Genomic DNA, 25,261 nt, shown 5'->3' with positions numbered 1-25,261 from the left:
AAAAAAAGAAAAACAGGAGGCAGGATGAGGTCTACAAAAAAAGACCTGCCCGCCCTTAACCACTTCAAGACCAGGTGTTTGTTAACTGCCACCATCCGCCTGGGTGAAGAGAGAGGAAACAACCATGGACCAGATGTGGGGAAGAGTCCCTTGTCCCTCAACATTGAAACAAAGAACCTTGCAAAGTGGGTAGAGTGGCTTTGCCGCCCCCTCCCCCTTACAAAGTATTCATCACTCATTGTTGATAGACTTGTGTCCTGGTATGGTAAGTGGAACCCCACGCCATTTTTTTAAGTTCTCTTTTAAGACACTTTTAAAGAACAACATAATACTGTTATATTACTGTCTTGTAACAGCTCATGAAGGTTTAGGGCATCCCCCAAGCATGTTATATAAAAAACTTTAGTATTTTCAATGTTTCCCTATAAGTTGCAATTTTTTTTGTTTATTAAAAAAAAGCCAATGGGAAAAACCCCACAATGTCCCTTTTACATTGCAGGGATTTTCCCTTTGGCTTTTTTAGATGCCTTTCTTCCTTCAATTGGTCACACCAACGTAACAGGTAATTAAATATTCATATAATGATACATTGTATCAATATCCTAATCTATGCTACTATGTTACATAATATGATATATTTGTATACTTACCTTCATGTATATTTATCTATATAGAGCATCCTTTTGCTTCCTCCTGAAGAAGCCTCTATATTGGGCGCGAAACACGTTGAGAAATATTGGCATCCCTTGATAACATGATATCATGATAATATCACATTTGTTGAACTCTATGAGGGCTATTCACAAAGCTAGCTTCGACTGCCTGAGCCCTTCGGTGCAATAGAACCAAAGGGCTCCTGTGCGGGCTATTCACTATAGCCCGTACAGCTCCCGAAGCTTGCCGAGCCAAAGGCATATGCTGCGGCTCGACTGAGCTGAAGCGAAACCACAAGTGGGCCGATCGGCGAGCGAAGTCTCGCAACTGACAGCTGGGCGGAGCCAGCCGGAATCTCATGGCTGGCTACGCCCAGTTGCAATGACAGATCAGCGACCCCAGGTTACCTGGTGATGCTAAACTGTCATTAAACAATGACAACTTGGCAGAGCCGGCCATGACGTCATGGCTGGTTCCGCCCAGTTGTTATTCATTGGCCGGGACCTGCTAGAAGAGTCTGGCAGGTCCCGGCCAATAGGAAACAGTTGGGTGGAGCTAGCTGTTACTGCTAGCTCCACCCAATTGTTTCCTTCTTTTTTTATTCTTTTTTCATTGATCTTTTTTTTTGTTTTTCTTTCTCCATTGATCTTCATTTTTGTTTTTGTTTTTTTAATGATCTTTTTATTTTTTGAAAATCTTTATTTTTTAAGATGTATCATTTATTTACCCTTTTAAAAAAAATCTTTTTTTGCTACTTTTTGCACTGTTTTTCTATTCTCAGCAGAATTTGGCTATCAACTCACTGCCGTTTGGCCCCTATTCGAATAGGCCAAACGGCTCAGCCAATCCAGATGTTGTATCGCCTGTGTCGAATAGGCCAAACGGCTCAGCCAATCCAGATGTTGGATCGCCTGTTTCGAACTCTGTCTGCACTTTCGCTCGGTCGAACATGCGGAGCAGCAAGCCAATGCCGCAGCAAGACAATGTACGGCTGATTTCAGCCGTTGTATGGCTGAAATCAGCTGTACAAGCCTGTCAATTCACTTCGGGTCGGTTGTTAACTCGGCTGCCTTCGGCAGCTTTGTGAATAACCCTCTATATGTTTACTGGATAAGTAAGCAATACTGCTGGTATATTTATAAGGGAGGTCATGAGTATATGCTACAATATGAAGGAAGGATCACCGTTTTAGGTGTTTTATTATGCAAAATCATTTTTTCTTTTATATTTTTGTATAAAATAAAGATGTAGTTTTAACTTACTTTCGTGCAATATCAGTGGTGTTTTTGATACCTTAAAAACCCTCTTCTTTGCTGTGTCACTATATATTTCAACATACAAGAGAAGGCATATTTCGATGACAGACAAGGATTTGTGTTTTTTTCATCAGTATTGTAAATGTCTTTGCAAAACAAAATAGTTAAGAGATTGACATTTATTGATTTGTGTCTAAACATATTGATTTAAAAACCAATAAGTAGAAATTCTACTTAGTACAGCTATCGTATGTGTTCCAGTATGCATAATGATTTATGTCCACACTGAAAAATGTGAGTTTGGCCATCTGGTGGGTTAGGGAGGGAAATCTTGTTTCCTCGTTGACCTATTGTGTTTAGTATCTGTTTGAGCTTCTACGGGAGCAGACGGAACAGAAGGGAGACTGCAGTCCTAAATGAACACAACTATGAGCAAACAGCCTAGAGAATAGAAGGTTAGTCACTAAGGCCATTGGATTACTCTGGCTCTTTTGATGACTCCATCTGTGATAATGTGGTTACTAGACAGTAAATTCTAAATGAGAAATCCGGACAAAACACAAAATTCAACAATAATTGCATGGGTTTTGTCATCTATGCATGCATTTAGTGTTTGTATACCTTGACATATACAGGGGGTTCAGAGTTTAACTGATACCCTTGACTTAAGTGATTAAAGATACAAGCTTTAAAAACACATGTCTGTCATTATAGATATAGGCACAGGTATAAAGGTTGCATCTTTAATACATTAAATGCACATACTATCTTTCACATAATATCTTTCCTCTGCTACCCAAACACACACACACACACCATTTTGCTGCCAAAATTGAAGAGAGGAAGTTTGTGTAAGTTCTAAGTTGTGACTTGAAACATAAAGGCTTATTCCAGGCTCCTGCCCTCTAGCGTTCCCCCATGCCCTTCTGCATTAGTTTTTGCCCCTTTTTCTATAATGACTTACCTCTACCAGAAGTCGTCAGGCCCTTCAAATACAGCTAAGGTCCTATTGCTATTTGGTTCAAGCACCCTGAAAGCCTCTACGCTTTGAAGGTTTCCAGTGTTCCCTATGGTAGGTGCTGCATCTGACATTTCTCAAAGGGTGCTTTCTTGGATTTCCTACCTCTTGGAATCCAAAAGTTGTTCCCCACCGATAACTGCTTAATCTAATAGTTGTAATAAATGGATATTAGAAGAAAATTATTGTCTTTATTGCATGACCTCAAAATCATGAACTCAATCCTAAACAACTGTTATAGAGTACAATTTAAAAGCATAAATTAAAGCAAAGTTTTATTTGTGCTTGTAAAGTTTATGAACCTCTGAAATCCGATATCAAATTCAATTAAACTGCTGTTCGTATTCATGAGGACATGTTTACAATGTTTAACTTGTAATGCTAAATGTTTAGTCTTTAGACTTTTAAAAATCAATATGTGGCTGTACAAAGTAAAACATTATTTGGAACACAAGGATTAAAGAAATTACAAATAAGTCACAGAACAAATTGAAGAGGTGTTGTAAACTCTAGCCTAAGGAAAAGAGATTTAAAGTCCAGGACTACATTCGTCAAGGTGTAATTAACCAACATTTACGTACTTGTTTGCTTATTTATAAAACTGAAGGGAAAAGTTATCACTCTTTCATCTGTGTGTGAAAAGAAAATGTTCTACTAAGAGCCACAAACACAAATTAACAATTTATTTCAAATTAGCTATTAAAAATAGTAACTTTACAGAATTGATCAGTATGAAATAACCCGTTGGTCTAATATGAAAATATTTTTTTTGAATGCATATTAGTCTCTGATAGTAGATCAACAAAAAGACAATCATTGTCAGCTAACACAGAAAAAAGGAAAAAACAAAATCCTACACACATTTCAAATTGAATGGCTTTATTTTTTTAACTTTTAAAATTTCAGCAGGGGGTTTATTTGAATGAACTTAAAATAGAAAATCCTTTAATCCGGTATATTTTTTCTTCATTAGTTATCAATTTACCCATTTCTTATATAATTCTCATATATGTGTCAAATTGTTTTTTTTTTTTTTCGCTTTCATTATTATTCTTCATCAAAAACTGATCCTGTGTTATAACAAACATGTGTTTACTTCAGCTATCTAACATACACTATATTGCCAAAAGTATTGGGACACCCCTCCAAATCATTGGATTCAGGTGTTCCAATCACCTCCATGACCACAGGTGTGTAAAATCAAGCACCAAGACATGCAGACAGCTTCTACAAACATTTGTGGAAGAATGGGTCGCTCTCAGGAGCTCAGTGAATTCAAATGTAGTACCGTGATAGGTTGCCACCTGTGCAATCTCCATCCGTGAAATTTCCTTGATACTGAATATTCCACGGTCAACTGTTAGTGGTATTATAACAAAGTGAAAGCAGATGGGAACAACAGCAACTCAGCCACAAAGTGGTAGGCCACGTTAAATGACAGAGCGGGGTCAGCGCATGCTGAAGCGCACTGTGCGCAGAAGTCGACTACTGTTTGCAGAGTCAATAGCTACAGACCTCCAAACTTCGTGTGGCCTTCAGATTGGCACAACAACAGTGTGTAGAGAGCTTCATGGAATGGGTTTCCATGGCTGAGCAGCTGCATGGAAGCCTTACATTGCACTTGTTGCAAAGCGTCGGATGCAGTGGTGTAAACCAAAGAAATGGAGAGAAATGGGCTTGGCCCCTTAGTTCCAGTGATGGGAACTCTTAAGGCATTACCATTCCAAGACAATTTGGACAATTTCATGCTCCCAACTTTGTGGAAACAGTTTGAGGATGGCCCCTTCCTGTTCCAACATGACTGTGCAGCAGTGCACAAAACAAGGTCCATAAAGGCATGGATGAGCAAGTTTGGGATGGGAGGAACTTGACTGGCCTGCACAGAGTCCTGACCTCAACCCAACAGAACACCTTTGGGATGAATTTGAGCAGAGACTGCGAGCCAGGCCTTCTCGTCCAACATCAGTACCTGACCTCACAAATGCGCTTCTGGAAGTATGGTCAAACATTCCCATAGACACACTCCTAAACCTTGTAGACAGACTTCCCAGAAGAGTTAAAGCTGTTATAGCTGCAAAGGGTGGGCCAACTAAACAATGAATCCTACTAAGACTGGGATGCCATTAAAGTTCATGTCCGTGTAAGGCCAGGCACCCCAATACTTTTTGCATTATAGTACATTTTATATAGACTTTTTATATAGCCTTAGCATTACAAGGCTGCGTGACTGGCAAATAAAACTGATGGTGCAATGAGATTGTATAGTGATAAAATGTGAAGATTTTTGAGATATGTTATGTGATTTGTTGGACCCACAGATCAAACATGAATAATAATTTAATGCTGCAATAGTTCACTTGCAAAGCTACTGATTCAACCGCTGATCAGCAAGTAGTAAACTGCTAGCTTCTAATTTTGGGATGTGGAAACAAAAACTGGCTTTGTAGACTATAATTCCAAATAATAACCGTATACTGACTTCATCCTATAGATAGTCCTAGAATATTTTTTCTCTGAAACAAAGTAATTACAAAATAGTGATACTCAAATTAAACCCCTTAGGTGTCATAAATCTATCAATATCTCATTGCGTGGGAAGAACCCTTATGTGTAAACTTTGTATGAATGTCCATGAAAAAAAGTGCTAGAAAAGTTAATGAAATTTTTATGCTCACTGGGAAAGAAAAAAGGGTCTATTTAGTACAGTAAGATGATGAGATAATCATTGGAGCTTTGATCACTTATTCAGGTGACAAAGCTGGACAACTTCAAGAGCGGAAATTAAAAAATAAGATATTCTGAACTGCACGATTAGTGAAGTATTTGAGGAGAAAATAAGAAGGTGGATTTTTCCCACCACAAGGGATATTGTAAGTGGATACAGGTAAATGTTTTACACTTGAACATGATTTATGCACTCAATGGAAAATCAGAATTGAATTAAAAGCATCAAGCATTTAGATTGTGGTTCGAATCAGATGAAAGTTAAAAAATAATTGCAATTGCAGTTCTGGCAACAAGAGACTATTTGAGCTCCAGCAGGCCAGGATTCAAGTAATTGGGTTGATTTACTAATAGAGCAGAGATGATCACTTAGTAGAATGAATGTTCACTATGCAAAGTGAATTGTCCCAGAACTTAGTAAATATGGTGATGCTCTATTCACTTCAATCATCTAATTATGTGCAAAAAAATATCATTTTCTCTTGTACGTAATTAAACGTGAGAACAGCTTCACCTTATTTACAAAGCTCAGTGAACATCCACTTTTCAAAGTGAATATTGACTTAGGGTTAGTGTTAAGTGAACAGTTTCTAAACATTTAAGAAATAAAGCCCTTTGAGGGCACAGCGTAATGACATCAGTCCGTGCCATCCTTATTTCTTATGCATATAGGCAAAGTTTACTTACTTAAAGGGACATTGACAGCACAGGTTGACTTGTAATGAAATTAATACCTGTAATAAAAGAGGCAATATGGCTCTTTGGTGCTTGCAGGCCGCTGAATATATAGCACACTTCCAGGTGTGTGGAATACCCGCTGACCAACAGTGCACTGTGGTTTCTCCTGTTAGTTACTTCATCGCAACAGTACATACTAGCCACCAGGAATAACTACAGTACGCAGTACAGGTAACAGGTATTGGACTCATCAAGCCGGTCAAATACATGCAGGAGCTGTTGAACACCAAAGAGGTAGGGTTTCAACAAATGGTCCGCCAGAATAGTAAGTATAGCACCTCTTACATTACAGGTATCTAATTCTTTAAACATGGCCCTGTGCCAACAAGGTCACTTTAAGTCGGCTTGCATATAAAGTTAAAGCGATATTAATGTCAAAAATGTTTTAAGCTATTTCAAAAGCTGATTAAATCACTTGCATTGGGTGTTGCCCATTATTGTTTAAAGGTTTTAGTTTCCTGCAAAATCAGCTGGTCCCCAGCTGGCCTTGATATCCTGTTTTTGGGAGGGTCCTTTCCCTTGAAGGGTTTTATGGAGTCACCCTTTTGTGTACTAGTAAGCTGTGTGTGTCTTCACAAACACCCAGACCTAGCAAGACAAGCCACTCCCCCTCCTACTCCCTGCTCCTCATTCCTCCCTTCTTTCTTCTCCAACCTAGTAGCTTCAAACTAGTGGATAGCTAAAGACTGCTTTGTCCCTTGTGATTTTGCACTCAACAGAAAGTGCAGGGAAGCTAAGGTTGGCGTCAACTATTTAGAAACATGATGACTATTAGGGCTTGGGCAAAAATGTAAAGAAATACTTAGCTGGGCAATGTATATTTGTTGGTCTGGTGTCATTAATACTACTTTAAGTCTTAGCCCTATATAGATTTAACCCTATAGTTCGAATGTTGTCTTATTTGCATTAAAATGACTCTTACCTTATTTAAAGGGGGGAAAAACCTCCCTGCAAAGAACACAATTAAAACTTTCCCGCTACAACACTGATGGAGCCAACAGAAGGAATAGCTATACATGGCAGGAGAACAGGCACCCAACACATTCAGAAGTGTGCCAGATGCTGAAGATACTTCAGCAAGCGTATCCCTTGAAGTTATGCAGTGTGAGTGGTGGGATGGCTAAGTATTGTTTTCTTGCATGTAGTTTTTTAGACTAGTGACCTTAAAATAAGGAAACTAAAGGTAATGGTGTATACAACTAACACTTGCAAGTAGAATGATCAGGAATTGATGGATTTAAAATGAAACAGAAAAGACAAGAAATCATTCAGAAAGCAGACCTGAGATTTGCAGTTTAATATGTGAAATATTTTTATAACATATTGACATGCCACAGAATAGTTTCTCACCTGTTAGAAGATGAGACAAGACATTTGGCTATTCTATAAGCAGCAGCATCTAGAAAGCTGAAGTGAACTGCTTTATATGACACAAACCATTTGGCATTCCTTCCAGGATGCTCACATTTTAGATGCTCACAGTTTTATGGTCAAACGTCTACACAGTTGATTCCTATTTGTGTGTTTTAGTTCATGATTGATAGCAACTGATGGTGACATAAAAGTGTTTAAAAGTTACCAATCACAACCAATCAATGGTTTGTTCTATGTTTTTTGAAATTGCTAAATAAAGTAAGCTAAATAAGTACAACAAGAGCATAAAATACATTTTGTGAGTTTTCAAAACTCCCTTTCAGTCACGGGGGACATGCATAAAATAAATAGCCAAATGTAATTCTGGTAAGCTATTGTAAACATATTAAATAACAAGAACAAATTATCTCTTTTAAAAAAAGGGCTCAGTTCACAGTTTACACACCAGAATAAGGATACTTATTTTTAAAAAATTTGATAGTTATTTTTATCTATGAGATTTGAAGATAACAGTTGCATGCCTAAAATAAAGATTCTTATCCTCGTGTTACAGTGGACCTTTACCCCCTTTCACTAAAAATCACATCAGCATGCAGATCTGCATGCTGATATAAAATCATCTTACATTGGCTGGTTAAACAAACAGGTTTTACATTTTCTTATGTAGCGCTCACCCCCGAAGGAGCCGATGAATGCCCGGTTCATCTTTATCCTGTCTAGGGTATGATCTTCAGCTGCCCACCAATTAGCCTTTCCTCTAGTGCCCCCAAAATAGCTGATGTCCACTCCAGTAATATAATGCAGAATAACTTTTATTGAACATCTTCACTGGGGAGAGAGGGTATAGGGATTCTAAGCCAGAGCCGTAGCTAGCTTCATTTTGCGCCCAAGACAAGAACAGAAAATGATGCCCTCCAACAGACGTGTGCGGTATGTGACGTCATGCGTCCCACCGCCAGGATGGTGGCATGCATGTGCAAAATGCGCTGGTGGACAAACCCAAAATAGCATAAAAATGTGTTTTGTTTTGACGAAACTAATGAAAACATTTTTAGTCTCCATTTGTTTCGTCCGAAACAAATTTTTAGTCTTTGCACATGATTAGGAATATGTGTGCATTAATGTGTGTATTTATTTTTTATTATTTTTTTTACTTTTTGGGGGGCTTCGGGGAAATATCAGGGGTCTCAACAGACCCCTGACATTTCCCTTTTGAAATAGAAAAAGAGATTGAGGACATAGAGTCCTCTGCCTATACTGGTAGGGGAGAGCAGCGGGGGGATCCAAGCTGAAGCCTGTGCCACTCCTCTTCTCCCTGCCGAGTCACGGCTGTGTTTGTCGCCTGGCACCCCTGTTGCCAATGGTGTCCTGTGCTTGCCATGGCGACAGGGGGCACAGCCAGACAGGCCCTGGCTGCACCCCCACTCAGCTGCGCCTGAGGTGAGTGTCTCACTCGCCCCATGGTAGCTACAGCCCTGTTCTAAGCTTCCAGGGTGTAACAGACTTTGACTCCAGACTCACCGGAGCCGGTTGGCATATCAGTGTAGATCCACTTGGGAGGCAGCAGATAGCAACTGAAGTAGCAGATGAGCAAGGATGAATATAGATCCTCAACAGGAAAGACACTGGCCATGCTCCCGAAGACCTTAGGTTCCAGGAAACTTCAAGAGCCATCATTGGTCCAGGGTCTCTTCCTCTAACAGAAACACAGGCCTCTTCCATGTTGGAGGCCATTTCCCTCACACCAGCCTATGCCCACCCCAGGCCTAGCCCGGGGGGGCAAGCTGAACAGCACCCAGCCCCGTTCCATGGCTGGTCCCGGCTAGACTCAGCACATGGCAATTCCCTACTGAATATGTACCCTATCCCAGAATGCACCACTGATGGAGAGGAACCCAGTGATTGGCTGCTGTACTGTACATACTACTGCCCCTATAATCCAATCAGGCTGACTACCGCCCAGGCTATCACTACATGTCTAGTAGCCACATCACAGAAGCTGATGGTAGCTACACTTACAAATAGAGTTCATCCACTTCATGCCAAAGTGGACCAGTTCATTCCTGGTCCACTTTGGCACAAATGTTGTAATCTGTGCCAAAGCATTGCATCCTGGGAAGGTTACATGAGCAGAGCATTGCTGGGAAATCTCATCTGTAATCTCAGGGAAAGGCATTTTCCTCCCCTGACATGATGTGCATGTTCACATGCCCTAATCAAGTGTGCCAGAGTTCCAGGAAGTAAAGAGAGATCTAGTAATCTGCCCTTACTTAAAATGGCCATTGTGAGAAGAATGGGGAGGAAAAGAAAAGTAAGGTATGCAAAGAATACAAAGCCTGCAATTATCTAGAAGTATCTGTTTGTAGATTGTTATTACTAAACATTTCTCAAGGTGTCTGTTTTGTTTTTTCAAAGATATGGGTAAAGTTCCTCTTAAAAGCTTTGCCAATTGAGCACAATGTATTATAATTGTGTCACTTACAGAAATTGTAACATTAGGAAACTGCAAGAATTGTGGAGTTATTTGTTTTTCTAAATATTACTATTCGTATCTCTAGCTACAATATATCTTAATGGTCACTTTTTAAGACCCTTTCTGTTTTGCAAAGATGACTATGTATGTATGTATGAATGTTAGAGTAAGAACTAACAAAAATTGTTTTAATTCATTTGTCAATTATCGACGGAGGATACATGACCCATTGCTTTTATCACCCTTAATGAGTAAAATCATGCCTAACAAACATTTAAGCCAAAGAACTTATTGAAAGGAGAAGATAAAAGCTACAACCTATATCACTTACATGTAGTGCAAATGTGGATTCTTGGAAAACGCCCTCGGCTGTATGCTCCGGAGTCCAGAGTCCTTGATTGTTCTGTAAACAGATGCAGCTATATTATTATTATTGCATTAACTTACTGTAGCTACACACCAATATATTGTAAATGTTACACAGTAGTACAATATTCACACAGCATATCTTTAGAACATGTGGTTGAAAAATATTAGAATGTATTATTTTACCAAAACGGTAGTGGTGCTTGGAACAGACTTCCAGCAGAGCTGTTGGGTCAACTAACAGTGAAGTGAAGGTAAATATGGTTGAGAAAAACATAGCTCTATTCTCATATCAAAAGGTTATCAAAAAAGTATTTTATGGGAAAAAATGCAATTGTTTATAGTGCACAGTGCTTTAGCCAACTAAATGTAACTCAGTGAGCATTTTATAGCTGGCCTGCAAGTAGCTTTAGGTGCCAAATGTGCTTTGGGTGTGCAACGAATTCCAACCTTTCCTATCCATTGAGCAGGGCAGAGAACGCTTTAGAGATCAAATCTTATAATTACAATTATTGACTTCAACAAAAGGGCAATGTGTGGAGCAACTCATTTTAACATAGAGAATTTCCATTCCATTCAACATTTTTGCAATTCTCATTTCTCGCTATACTGGTAAAGTGTATTTAAATAAGAAAGAGCTCCTTATCAGGTTATATTTGCTTTATGTGTCCTGCTTCAGAGATCATCTACTACCTGCCCCATAGGCACAACAGGAAATTAAAGTAAATATCCATAATATGTAAAGGGTGTAAAGCTGACCATACACTATACAGTATAATCCAATTGTACAATCTCCTTTAGATCTACCATTGACTATGTAGTGCAAGGGCCTGTTCTGTTAAATCTAAAGGAGATTGAAGAGATTGTGCAATCAGATTGTATAGTTCATGGCCAGCTTTAGACAGCTGACACCAGAACACTTGTTAAAAACTGATGATTTCCCCTCACCTCATGCTTTCATAACAACTTTAACATTTTGGATTTCCCCTCACTCTCTCTCAGTGCCAATGGTTACCAGGACAAATTACAAGGGACATCTCCCCAGAGGGTGCATGAAAGCAATAAAAAAAATACTTGACAAATATTCTAGTGATGATCTACTACATCCAAAATGTTAAAAAAAATGCTTTTACATAGGAACCTGATCCAGAAATAATCCACAGCAAACACTGCTCACATTCCAGAACCAGCTTGCACTACAAATTTTCGTCCCCCATAGCAACCCAATCCAGAAATAGCCACACTCTATTAGTAAGAGATACTCTATTAGTAACCCCGAATAGTGAAATGCATTAGGGGTTGAGTAAACATGGGGAGGAACAAACAGAATGTATTTGCTCGATAAATAAAGATTTTTTTCTTCGGTGAATTGCCTTTGCCTATGAACCCAATCCAGAAATAGCCGAACTCCAAAGGTCTTCACCAAAGATAAAAATCTTCATTTGTTGAGCAAACACATTCTGTTTGTTCCTTCCCATATGTGCTCAACTTCTAACACCTTTCACCATTCTGGCTTACACATATACCGTGTTTCCCCGAAAGTAAGACCTACCCCGAAAATAAGACCTAGTGCTATCTTCGGGGATTTCTGTAATATAAGACCTACCCCGAAAATAAGACCTAGTTCGGGAAGTCCAGGTAAGACATCCCCCGAAAATAAGACCTAGTGTCTTTTTTCGTGAAAAAAAAAAAATAAGACACTGTCTTATTTTCGGGGAAACACGGTAGTATGTTTTACTCATAGAGTGAGGCTATTTCTGGATTGATTTGCTATGGGCAACGGTGCGCTTGCTTACCAGCACCGAAGATGCAATCATAGTGCAAGCCGGTTCTGGAATGTAAGCAGTGTTTGTTGTTGATTGCCTTTACATATGATTTAAGCAATTTCTGCACCATGCATGTGCTACATCTGAATTTTTTCTAAGGCTTCATTCATATCTGTACGATGCAGGAGCATGTGCAATGCAGCATGCAATACTGCATCACATGTTGCAATGTTAGGTGAGCTGTGGTGCTATTATTTCTTAATGGCACCCCAATGCATCTAACCATTGCATTTGCATTGTATAACTCCACAGTGCATGGTAATCTATTACAAGCAATTTTTTTAAAAAAGGTGCTTGCAACTGTTTCAGTGCAATTTAGCTGCTTTAGGCAGCCCATTGAAAATGAATGTGCCGCTTTTGCAGCGTGCCACAATGCACCTCAGTGAAGTCGGATTGCAGAAGTGTAAATAAGGGCCAAATTTGAGGGAAAAGTCACTGCAGGCCCAGGGTGATAAGTCTGCCTGTGTATGTAAGGAACCCATTAAAGACTGACTTTAAAATTAAAGTTATGTACGCAGAGGACACAACGTTGCAGTTCCTTTATCGTAGCCTTTTTAATTAGAAATACTTTGCTGATGTAATTAGTGGCTGGTCACATGATGTTTGTGTTGCTTTACACAGTTGCTTTGAAAAAACAACATGTTGATTTTGCCTTCAGCATCATTGGCCTGTTTCCTCCAGGCCCTCACTGGTACGTCTGTTCTAAGCCGCTCCATGTGATATTTTCTGCCACAAGCTATTGTAAACATGATTTGTTTTCAAGCTCAAGTTATGTGAAATTATAGAAAGCTGGCGATTTCACAAGCACAGTTTTAGCTTAAATGTTGCAATCAGCGCTGATTGTTATTTTTCTTTTCTTTTCTTTTTCTTGCACGCATTTTTGCAGACAGGAGGTGAAAAAGGCCATGTATCCCCCAACTGTCTGATTGATTCTGGCAGAACTTTGGAAGCTAACCTATTTTATCTGTAACATTGACAAAGTATCACTGCATTATGCTCTTAACTGTAATAAATCACCAGTACTCCATGGGGACCTGCTGGATACAGTAATTCTCTTCTGATCCCCTAAATTCTTCTATTGTATTGATTTATTCTTTACACAACTCTCCTGTTCATACATATCAAAATTATATTTTCTGCTCCTAACAAGCCAATGGTTATCTAAATTACATAACTGCAAATACACTATAATCTGCTCATGGGAATTGTATTAATGGTGCTGTCAAGCAATAAGTCTTTGTTAAAAGTTGTCTAGTTTTCTATGCTTCTAGGACCATTTAAACCAGGAGTCACAGGAAAATGTGTCCATGGTCCAGAATGACAGGGGTGGAAACCTGTAAGAACAGTAATGGAGCCTTCTCAATTCTCTGAGATCCCAGGAAGACAACATACTCCTGTAAAGAGGATTGAACCCATTTTTAAAACTTGTTAGTGTAAAATAAAGCAATCAGAGTTTAGAAATGAATGCAAATGCATAATGTGTGCCATTCACATTATGTTTTGTTCCTAAAATTTAAAAAAAAAAAAATGTTCTTTTTTAAAGAACTTCAGGATTTTTCAAAGTTAACTATTGCACTTGGGCTACCCCAGCAATGCAAGGGTTAACTTCTCATGATGGTCAAGGAGCAAAAATAAAGAAGAAATAACCAGAGATCGCTCACTTCTCTACAACTTTGCTCTGGCTGTGGAAGTCCCTTGGTGTCTTCACATCTGATACACTGTATTAGACGTGATGACATCACAAATTCTTAAACAGCTGAACCCCAGGGGAGAGGAGGCTCTGGGGACTGGTCTACCAGCCAGGCAAACGAGCAGTTTGTATTTGCACTGCAGGAGTAGCTCCACTCCAAGGGTTAACTTTTATAATTTATGGAAACGCTTTAAGAAACGTTGCTTAAGATTCCCCCCGTCCCCCCCGTCCCAATAATGGTTTAATTGCACCCTAAAATCCATCAAATAAAAATAATTTTGCATTCCTTATTAATTATAATATTTTTAATTTCAATGCATTTAACCAAAATGCCAACTTTTCAGGAAGGAAACTATCAATTTCTCTTATCCCTACTGTTGATTAGCCTTAAATCATAATGTACTATAAGGTAAAACTTTCATATGCCCCTTACTTTCCCTCCTCACCTAAATAATATATGTAAACACAGACCTCTGATGGATTATGGCTTCTGACTATTCCCACCTTTAGAGAGCTGGGCAGAGTATTCATTGTCCTGTTTGCTAAAGCCAGGTATTCATGTATATATCTTCTGAATGAAGAAAATATAACACATTTCTCCATACACACTTACGAGCGTGGATGGAGGAATCCCCCACAGTTTTCATTGTATTCCGACAGTGGCCAGTTGATTAGCTGCAAGCTTTGTTCAGCCGAGAATTTTCCAACCTGCTCTTACATTCAGCTAATCAGGGGATTCTGGGTGGAAGGGTGTCTACAGCAGCATCCACTGTGGTAATTTCAGGTGGTTCATTAAGAATCACCCAAAATGTGCTACTTGTGGTACACGATGCCTCGGTTATAGTTTGCACAAATCAGTGATGTTGATAGATAATAATGGCCCTCAGTACAGGGAGATTGGCAGCCCTATAACTGGGCGTCTGTTCATGTATTGCAGAAACAATGGCTTTCACAACAATTAAAAGGTATCCCAGACTTGCAAAGGCCAGAGCAGTCAGTAACCACATAAGTCTGCCCCTGAAGTCTGTGTTGTTGTGTAAAATTTGTGTGAAGAGGTTAAGGTAGGGCAAATGTTAGCCAGTGCCATTTTACACCGGAGTGGCTGAATTTGAAATACAAAGCAATTACCAGCTGCAATTTTGACACCTGGTAACTGCCAGCAATAGCCGGGTGGGGGTGGTGGCAGTGGGGAGGAGCTGAATGTAAAGTATGTATCTTAAAAACTTTGTTGAAGTATTTTAGGCTGCATTTCTTATGTTGAAAAGTCTCTAGTGGTAAAGTACACCTGTCATGAGAAAAACTGGTAAAGTACACCTGTCATGAGAAAAGTATGTGGAGCTGCCCTTACTGGCCTTCTGAATATGCTAGCTGCCAGGCTGTGTCTGGCTTTAATGAGTACACTTTAAATGAATGTCAGACAAGTACCCTTATGGTGCCCATACACTGCACGATTCTCGTACGAGAATCGCGGGAAATCCCGTGATCGTACGAGAATCGTGCAGTGTATGGAAGGCATGCAACCGTTTCTACTGTACGGTCGCATGTCTTCCGTCGAACCAGCAGGCTAGAAAACCCGCCGTGAATCGTACGATTCTCGGCGAGTTAGTGGCCTGCTGGTTAGACAATTGCCGAACGGGCCGGTGTGCGCACGCGCACACAGCCCGTTTGCAGTCATCTTAAGCCCTCCCCTCATTGCAGTCATCGTAAGGGCATCGCAGGGCTTGTGATGATCGAGAGTATGATCTGCCTGTCCAAGATGGGCAGATCGTATGTTTTTTTAATCACTTTACAACCATCGCAAGACGAAGGTCTTGTGATGGTTGTACAGTGTATGGCCACCTTTATCTCTATACTAGTTCCTGGTAAGTGATTGAAAAATAGGTGAAGTAATTAGTTGCCAGCCAGGAATAAGTGGCTTCTTATGCAATTCTACTATGATAGGTGTACTTCAAGGTACCATTATCATTTAACCCCTTCATGACTGAGGCCTTTTTTTGCACACATGTTATATTCCACATTTTAGGCCTGAAAATTACTTAAAACCCCCAAACATTATATATTTTCTGAAAGCCAAGACGCTATAGAATTAAATGCTGGCAGTTGCAAATTTTTATGCTGCACGATATAAGCGCAACTCCTTATCAAACCCCACATTTTAGTGAGAAATGCACTTAAATGCCCCAAAACTCAATAAAATACAATTTTTTTAAATAATATATAAAATAGGAGGTTACAACGAGTAAATAGATACCCAACATGCCCAGGTTAAAAATTGTGTGCGTCCGTGAAATGGCAACAAAATTCAGTACCCCAAAAAGTCAACAGGCGACGCTTTAAAAGCCCCTACAGATCATCAGTTTAGAGATACCCAAAAATACTGGCCCTAGAACTATTGCGCTTACTCAGGCATGCACAGCGATACCCCACATGGGTAGCTTGCCCGTCATTTTCATTTGTATGCGTGTTTACGTGAAGACGCGTGTGCTCGTGGGGGCTTTAACATCTTTTTTATATTTTTACATTTATTTTATTTAATGTTAATTTTAAAAACTGTTATTTATTTATTTTTTTACTTTACTTTAATTGCTATCACATAGGGGGGCTTACAAGCCCCCCATGTGACAGCAGATGGTGGTGACAGGTACTCTTTAAGGTGATGCTGGGGGACCAAAAGACCCCTGGTATCACCTTTACACTCTCAATAAGCTATTGAAGTGCAGATCGCACTTCAATAGCTTATTGCTGGGCTTCAGGAGCCCAGCAGTGACAGCTATGGGACCGGAAGTGGTGCAATCTGCATCGCTCCAGGTCCCATAGAACAGGGAAGATATTGACGAACGGAGATTCGTCCATCTCCTCCCCAGCTTCACTCCCGACACCAAACAAGCCGATCCTGGATCCATAGGCGGGGCAACGGAGCCCGGGAAAAGCGGCGGGGGTGTCGGGTGGGGGGAGGGGCACCTATTTACCAGCCCGTAGAAGCGATCTGGCGGCAGCTGACCCACCAGAATCACTTCTAATGTAAAGCCGACAGTCGGCTTTACAAGTTTAAACAGAGTCCCTCTATAAAAAGCCGCCGGAAGTCTGTTTAAATGGCCCCGATGCCAGCGGCGTACACTGTACGTCGTTGGCCGTGAAGGGGTTAAACAATTTACAATAAGATGCACATTGGATTTTCTAGATCATAACTATATACAATAGACAGTTGTATTTGGTGCTTTCAAGTACCCAGTTGTTGTTGTTTTTTGACAGATGAAGACAAGAATTGTTCAGTGTAAAATGAATCCCATAAGCAGGAGCACCGTGACTCAGGTTTCAAAGCCAATCTCTCAGATTTATATAAATAGCATTAAAGTTTGATTATATGTTACCCAAGCATTTCTAAAGAAGTGATCATTAATTATTAAAGTTGTTTTTTTGTTCAGATGATTGGCTTTTCTATCACTTACTGTTGTGTGAAGCTTTCTCAGAGGTCAATTCAATTGCTACTGATCTCTCTCTTAATAGATTCAACTACTTATGCTTATGAATTTTGTATGAACTTAATATCCACTATTAATGCAAGAACGTATTTATTTTTGCAATAATTGCATTCACATGAAAGAGCTCCCCATGTTAACATTTAATTCCAACTTTAGATCTGCTGCATTATGTCATACTGTAGAAAACACTAGTTGGTGTCTTAAAGGGTTAGTGCATACAGGGTAATAATACTATAGTGTGCTCGCCAGCCTACTCCAATGGTGGCAGGGTTAGAAGGAGCTGCACCATCACAAAAGTGTACAAACCTATTTTTAGAACTGTAAGGGAAAGAGAATGCAGTGACGAATGAGTGCTCAAGCATCATGTGGCAATTTCCCCTTTCTCTTCTATGAGACTCTGTATACTTGAATATTAGATCTTAATATAAAACAGCCAAAATGCGCTTGAAAGTATAATATCAAAACAAAGCCTTGTGTTTTCTATACTAATGCTGTTCCGCCTGCAGTACCCATCTTCTGTACCTCTAGTCGCAGGACCTTTGCTCTATGGTTGTTTCCTTGAATATCCTAACATACCCACTTACAACAAGAAATGATTATATTCTTATGGACAAGCCACCATAATAATTTTCACATGAGAAAATGCCATCCCAGTGTATTGAAATATTGACTGAAAACAGCACATTCAGTATATGTAACCTGTCGGACATAGAGCTACGTGCTTAAGTCACACTTTAGCTCTGCAAACTATGCTATGTCCTGCTGTTAGCAAGCATTTTGAAGTAACTGTCTATCTACATGCAAAAGAAACCTGTCATGAGAGGTGCATGCAGGTTACCATTACAGACTTCCATCTTTAATGGGAAGCAATTGCTTCAGCATGACAAACTGGCAACTTCAGTTTTTTAGAAGTATAGCTCAGCTACAGCAGCCTAAAAATTTCTCTTACTACAGGATTACCTAAGTAGAAAAAAATCCATGGATGAAACAGCATTATATATATATATATATATAACATTTTTATTTTTGTTTTTTTGTTTTTCATAAAAAGGATTTATGTTTCCTCTGTATAGACTGCCATATATAGGCAGTATTTAATGCAATACTCTCATTGGGAATACTTACAGAAATGAAATACTATACGCTCAAAGGGTGTGTGCAATCCTAAATGCTCAAGTGTGTTCTTTTAGACACTAAGGACTTGATGGAAACCCAGGCTGAATCTGTACTAAGGAAAAGGGGACCTCTGTGTATTAATTCTGTGCTTGTTTAGCTTTTTAAATTAAAAGGGTTGGTAACAAGAAGATCCAGTAGTCATAAAAGCAAATAATGGTGGCACATGCACAATATGACAATATTATTTTGCTTACATCATTAAGGTGAAGGTTAGTATTAGAGTTACAGGCAGGGTTAGTGTGAAGCTTAGTTTTTAGTTGGGGCTATTGAGAGAATTAACCTGAGTATTAGTGTTAGGGTTACAGAGAGGGTTGGTGTGTGGCTAACCTTATGGTAGGTCATTGATTTCTGCACCAGCAACTCTGCCTCTAAAACTACTAAAGATAATTTCTTAATGCTGAAAGTTAATATGCTGCCTTTTTTCACTCTGCACAGTTCCATATATTAGACCAAGAATAGGTGGCTAGTTTGTTTATGTGGATATGGATATTTGAATTAGTGGTCTTTCTTTTATGGTGTATTGAACAAATCTTTTCCAAACTGTATTTAAAGATTGCATTAATATGTACAAAGAAAGGTATAGCAAATATTAGGCTTGCTACTTAGGATTGATGCACAACACACAAGGGAATGAGATGTGTGCACTTATAAAGTATCAGATATAGCTAGTATGCAGTAGATGAGTCCATCTCAACTATAAGTGAAAGCAGCAATTAAGAGGTTTATAAACAAATCAAATATTCAGTATGTGCATAAGAATGAAGAGTATAAAACAGTGTTGCAAATAAAGAAAGCCCAAAAAATAAGAAAGGAATAGTGGACTGAAAGGAAACAAAAAAGGGTAGTGGGGTGAGGAGAAGAAAGAGAAGGCAGGGAGGCAGATAGGAGTGCAGAAGTTTTTTTTTCTCAAGCCATATCCACAGCACACCAGTAGAAAACCATTCAGAGAACATTTATTGTTAGCAGACTTGGGAATCCTTGGATTTGATCCAGGTATTTCTATAATTGGGAAGTCCTATCTTGGCAAGTGTGAATTAGATCCTCCTTCTGTTATGATGCAAAACCAAGCGGGAGTGGGAGGACTAGATATCGTTTCTTAAACAATGGAATTAAAGATGTAGCTATATTAATTAAATGTAGTGGGTGTTTGTATTTTTAAGTGAATAGGCAGATAATAAACATGTCAAAAGTAGGGTCTGCTTTAAAAGGACAGTAATGGCAGTAAGTAGTACAATATAAAAATTAACATTACTCCAGGATGTTTTTACTGCTCAGCAGTACCAGATCACACCTCTAACCCAAGTCTTTAATATGTAGTAATTGTTTGTGATGAGCATCCAAAAATAGTATTACCAACAAGACTAATATTTATTGGTACTATTATACCTGAACTCAAGCAAAAATCTCTGGTCCTTAATTTTGTGACCCACATATCTGTCCTATTTTCATTTTACAGCGGCAGCTCCACAATGTGCAAAGCTTAACAACCTTAAAATCATGATACTGATATTTCCCATATAACAAGGGACTATAAAATAAAATCGCAGCTGAAGTTCTTCTTCATAGGTCACCTTTCCTTAATTAGCATACATTGGATTATCAGACTCACTGAGCAAATCTACAGAGCCCTGTTTGGCTTTAAAAGCTAAACCCACCCTCTTACAGTGCTGTTAGGGATTACAAGAGTTGAAGTGGGTCTCAGGCTATGTGCTAACTTGCTCTAAAGTAAAAAGGGGTTTGGCAATTCCAAATTTAAAATTGTATTATCATGCTGTGATGCTTACTCTAGTTGCAGATTGGAAATATGCACATCATACTGAGCAATGGGTTACTTTGGAGAGTATGTTGAGTAGATCCAAATTGAACTCGACGATCTGGATACCCAGACGGTTTCAGAACCTTTCCTCAGATACTTCATCTCAGACAATATCAACTCTATTGGTGTAGGATAATACTCTGTTGAAAACTGGTTGTCCATATAATTCTTCTCTGTTACCTTTAACGGAACATGCATATTTTATGCCGGCGTTACTTACAGTTACAGCATTTTATTGTATCCCTGCCAAAGCCTTTAAGATCTTTAAGGGAGCTTAGTTCCATCAAAGTTATGATGTCCTCGAGAGCCTGCTAGGTGTAATCTCTCTCCTTTGTGTTGGAAGGGATGTGGACAAGTGGGTACATTGATGCATATTTGGTGGACCTGCCCCACTATACAGGTATATTGGAGTCAGGTGAGGACCTATGTTGAAAAAATTATGGGTTTCCCAATAGAGGATGATCTGTGGTGTATGCTATTCCATTGCACTGCAGAATCTGTAGCCAGATATAAACGTACATTGATACCTTATTTACTTAATGCTGCGAAAGCTCTGATACCACGGTATTGGAAGAAGGTTTCTACTCCTCCCTTATATGAGTGGTTTGAAATAATCAATGGGATCTGTAGGATGGAGGAGATGGTATGTTCAGCTTAAGGTTATTATAGACGATTCTACAAAATATAGGCATGTTGGTGGAATTTTAAGAAAAGCATCGTATATGCGTTGGTGATCTCTTCAGTCCCTTAATAATGTTCTTAGAAGGTTGGGATAAATGGATTTAGAGGGCACTTTCTCCTTTAAATAGGTATTGATTGATGGGCACCTTTTACCCATCTCTTGTTTGAGGCACTAACAGGTGGGGATAAGTAATGTGTAGAAGAGAATACGCTGTATTATATAATGCCTTTTTCTTTTTCAATTATATTTATGTAGTGTAAATATTATCATGAAATGTATATATGTGATAATTGCCCAGGAGGAAGTTTGTTCTGTTGGTTACATGTTAATGTTGATGTTAAATTATATTGTGAAGGGGGCGTGGCTTGGACATGGTGGTGTAAAGACACGAATGTGAGGAGCTCTGCACCCTGACGGCCAATACAGTGGTACCAGTGACTTTACCGACCTAACCTATGCATGTCGAAGAACCGTGACTCCCAACAGACACCTAGTGAACACGGGCAACCGGATCTTTTTCGTTTCTTCCTGCGCTCAGGTACGGCACACAGCTCCCGTGCGGCCTACTCCATGGGGCCTACGAAAACCGCCACGCCAGGCCCGGCATCTAACACACGATACGGCAGGCTGACATCCATGCCCGCAGACAAGCCGGCACCCGCCCAGAGCCCACCGCCCTCCCCGATAATCACGCCAGTGCTCTCATACGGGGAACCCTCCCAGGATGCCTCACATGCATCGGAGGCCCAGGATGAGCCGGGGGACTGGCGTTCCATCCTGTCGCACCTACCTACTAGACAAGACATGGATTCCATAGCGGACAAAATCGTCCATGCACTGCGCCAGGAAGTTCATGAAATCAGGAACCGGGTCGCCTCGGTTGAGGGTAGAGTGGAGGTAGTGGAGACGGCAACCTCCTCCCTTCAAGACCGGGTGAGCTCGCTAGAAGCTGCCTCTGCCAACCTGCATCAGCAGATGATCAATAACTGCCTACAGCTAGATGACAGCGAGAATCATAACCGGCGCAATAATATCCGCCTGAACGGCATACCTGAAGCCACCTCGGGACCGGACCTCCGCTCTACGGTCCAAGCCATCCTGAACCACTACCTAGGCAAGCCGCCAGGGGAGGTATTGGAGTTGGATCGCGTGCACAGAGTACAAGGCCTCCGGGGCCCGTCTACCTCGGCCACGCGAGACGTGCTATGTCGGGTTCATTTCTTTTCTATCAAGGAGGAAATAATGAGAAGAGCATGGTCCGTGGGTCCTATGTATGAGTAGCAACAGGAAATTACCTAGACAGGCCACGAGGAGGGGGTCGCCTTGCACTCCATAGGGGCTAGAGGGTCTTCCACCCCCCACCTTTGTCCCTGCGGACCCGAATGGGCTTAGGTGCTCTCCACATCCATAGACACAGGCGGGAGGGACCCCCATCCGTCCATAAGGGGACCATCCCTCCCCGGGTTTCTCAAGGCTCCACTGTCGCTGTTTTGTGGTTTTTATTTCCGAAATCTTACTGTACCTGAGGGTAAAATGCTTTGACATGTTGTTGTTTTCCTATATGTAATGCCAACTATACCGTTCCAACGTGCTTAGAATATATGCCACTGTGCACGCCAAGGGGTGCATCTCCTCACTCCTACCCAGTTTGTTACCTTAATTCTTTTTAGATTGGTAGCGCTGCCCCCAATAGGCCTACTGTCTCGTCTACAAGTGTTCGAGACAGTTTTGACATTTAGAAAACTAGATTAGTGGAGGTGCCTTTGCCTCTGCTTTCCCTCTCCTAACTTCTCTTCTGTTTCCCCCTGCCCCTCTTTCCCACTCCGTACTACTCAGGTGTTTCTCCTACGATCCCCTCCCCGCGGAGTCTCGCTACGTGGTCTCTCTCCCCATGGCCTCCAATAAACTTACCTACCTCAATGCGAGAGGCCTTAACATACCAGAGAAGAGACGCAGAGTTGTAGTGACATTAAAGCAATGCACTCGCAGGTGGTCTTCCTTCAGGAGACCCACTTCAGGAGTGACCAGGTGCCCATCTTCGGCGGCAGAGAGTTCCCGGAGATATACCATAGCACTTCCCCAATATCTAAATCCAAGGGGGTGAGCATCATGGTCTCCCGGTCGGTCCAATGGTCCTATAAGGCCCACCAAACGGATCCTAATGGTCGTTATCTTTTTGTAAAGGGGGAAATCAATGGTAGCTTATTCACCTTTGCGAATGTATATCTGCCCAACACAGAGCATGTACCCTTTTTGGTGGCGGTTCTCCCCCTCCTGGCGGATTTCATGGAGGGCACTCTGGTCGTGGGGGGGGGACTTCAACTATCTCATGGACCCCTTGGTGGACGGTTCTAGAGGTGTGTCGCACCTGTCTTATACCTGCCTACGAAGGCTCAAAAAAGAGCTTAACTCGCTCTGTCTGATGGATACCTGGCGGTTCCTCAACCCGGAGGGCCGAGACTATACCTTCCACTCCCCAGTCCACCACACATATTCCAGACTAGACTACTTCATGATCCAGCACAAGGACCTCCCTGCCCTACGATCGGCCTCCATAGACCCCATTCTTATCTCAGACCATGCTCCCATTCACCTGATATTAGACTTAGCGAGTGCACGGTCTAAATGCCTCACCTGGAGACTCAATGAATCGCTACTACAGGAACCATCTTTGAGTTTCAAATATGGAAACCTGCTTCTGATGAGTGTATGATATCTCCTGTGTCCACTGAATGTATTATATCCTGTATTAGGACATGCATGTGCTGTCCCAGTTACTCTGATGATATGATTAGGGCGGTTGCCCTATCTGGTACAGTGGAATGTATTGCTAAACTGTTGTACAATAAAGCATTTTAAAATTAAAAAAAAATTATATTGTGAAAAACTTTAAATAAAGAATGAAAAAAAAAAAAAGATTTGAAGAGCTGACTTGACCAATAGATGTTGTAGGGAGGACAAAGAAAGATATTATCTATGCGTTCAAGACATTTATGGTTGATTTACTTTTCAGGCATTTATAAATGCTCTTCATCCCTGGCTGTGTCTGTGCAGTGAGCCATTTTAAACCTGGATGGTGCCATACTACAAGAGTAGAGATACTTGGAGTATAAACCCATTCAGGTTTATGGGGCTCAATGCACAGGAAAGTTTTGCACTGTAGAAAATGTTGGTCTAGAAATAGTAAACAACACAGGGGATCACAGCTGTCATGATAAGTAAGCAGTTGGGTGGAGAGGGGGGGGGGATTCTAGGCTAGTTTAGGTAAGGGGCTAGAGCAGGTGACTAAAGTTGGCCATACACCTATAGATTATCTGCAGATTTTCTATGGTCAGATGGAAAAAGTGCAACAGATTCCTCCATCTACGCTAAACTGTGTGGATGGAGGAATCTTCCACTAGGCCAAGCTTCAGAATCTTGCTAGTCCGCTGGCTCTCAAAATATCTGAACAATGCCTGCATCCAATCAGATTGTTCAGGTATTTTGACAGCCGGGCTGACTAGCAAGATACTAAAGCTTGCCCCAGTGGGAGATTCTTCCATCCATACAGTTTAGCGTAGATGGAGGAATCTGTTGCACTTTTTCCATCTGACCATAGAAAATCTGCAGATAATCTATAGGTGTATGGCCAGCTTAAGAGTGTTCTCATCTTTTAAGAATACAAAACATGTATAATTTGGACATTAAATTTATAACAACTAAATTTGATTATGATATCATCTTTAATATAACAGTATTACTGTAGATTTTTCTTTATTAATTTGATTGAGTATTTATTTTTACAAATGTTATCATTATCATTACAAGCAAAGGGCAAGCATGTCTAATGTAATAAATATTAAAAGCATACTCCATGTTTCAGACCATGATTCATGTAACACCCATATTTTACGTTCCTTAACCCCTCATCCTCAAATTGCTCCCTTATTACCAGGGTTCTTCTCCCTGCGGGATTCTGTATTTTTTTAGAATTTGGTATGGATGTG

General features: G+C 40.4%; 1 protein-coding gene across 1 annotated transcript in view; it reads right to left on the bottom strand.

The window, feature by feature from the left end:
- NTRK3 (neurotrophic receptor tyrosine kinase 3) overlaps positions 1–25,261 on the bottom strand; it is a 588,664-nt gene that overhangs the window by 394,886 nt on the left and 168,517 nt on the right. The window contains exon 4 of the mRNA XM_018556369.1: positions 10,569–10,640. Coding sequence (XP_018411871.1) covers positions 10,569–10,640 — 72 coding nt within the window. The remainder of the gene's footprint in view (positions 1–10,568; positions 10,641–25,261) is intronic.

Source organism: Nanorana parkeri, unplaced genomic scaffold (assembly GCF_000935625.1).
Source record: "Nanorana parkeri isolate BGI_ZX_2015 unplaced genomic scaffold, ASM93562v1 scaffold236, whole genome shotgun sequence".
Classification (NCBI taxonomy): Eukaryota; Metazoa; Chordata; class Amphibia; order Anura; family Dicroglossidae; genus Nanorana; species Nanorana parkeri.
This window is presented reverse-complemented; position numbering and strand designations above follow the sequence as displayed.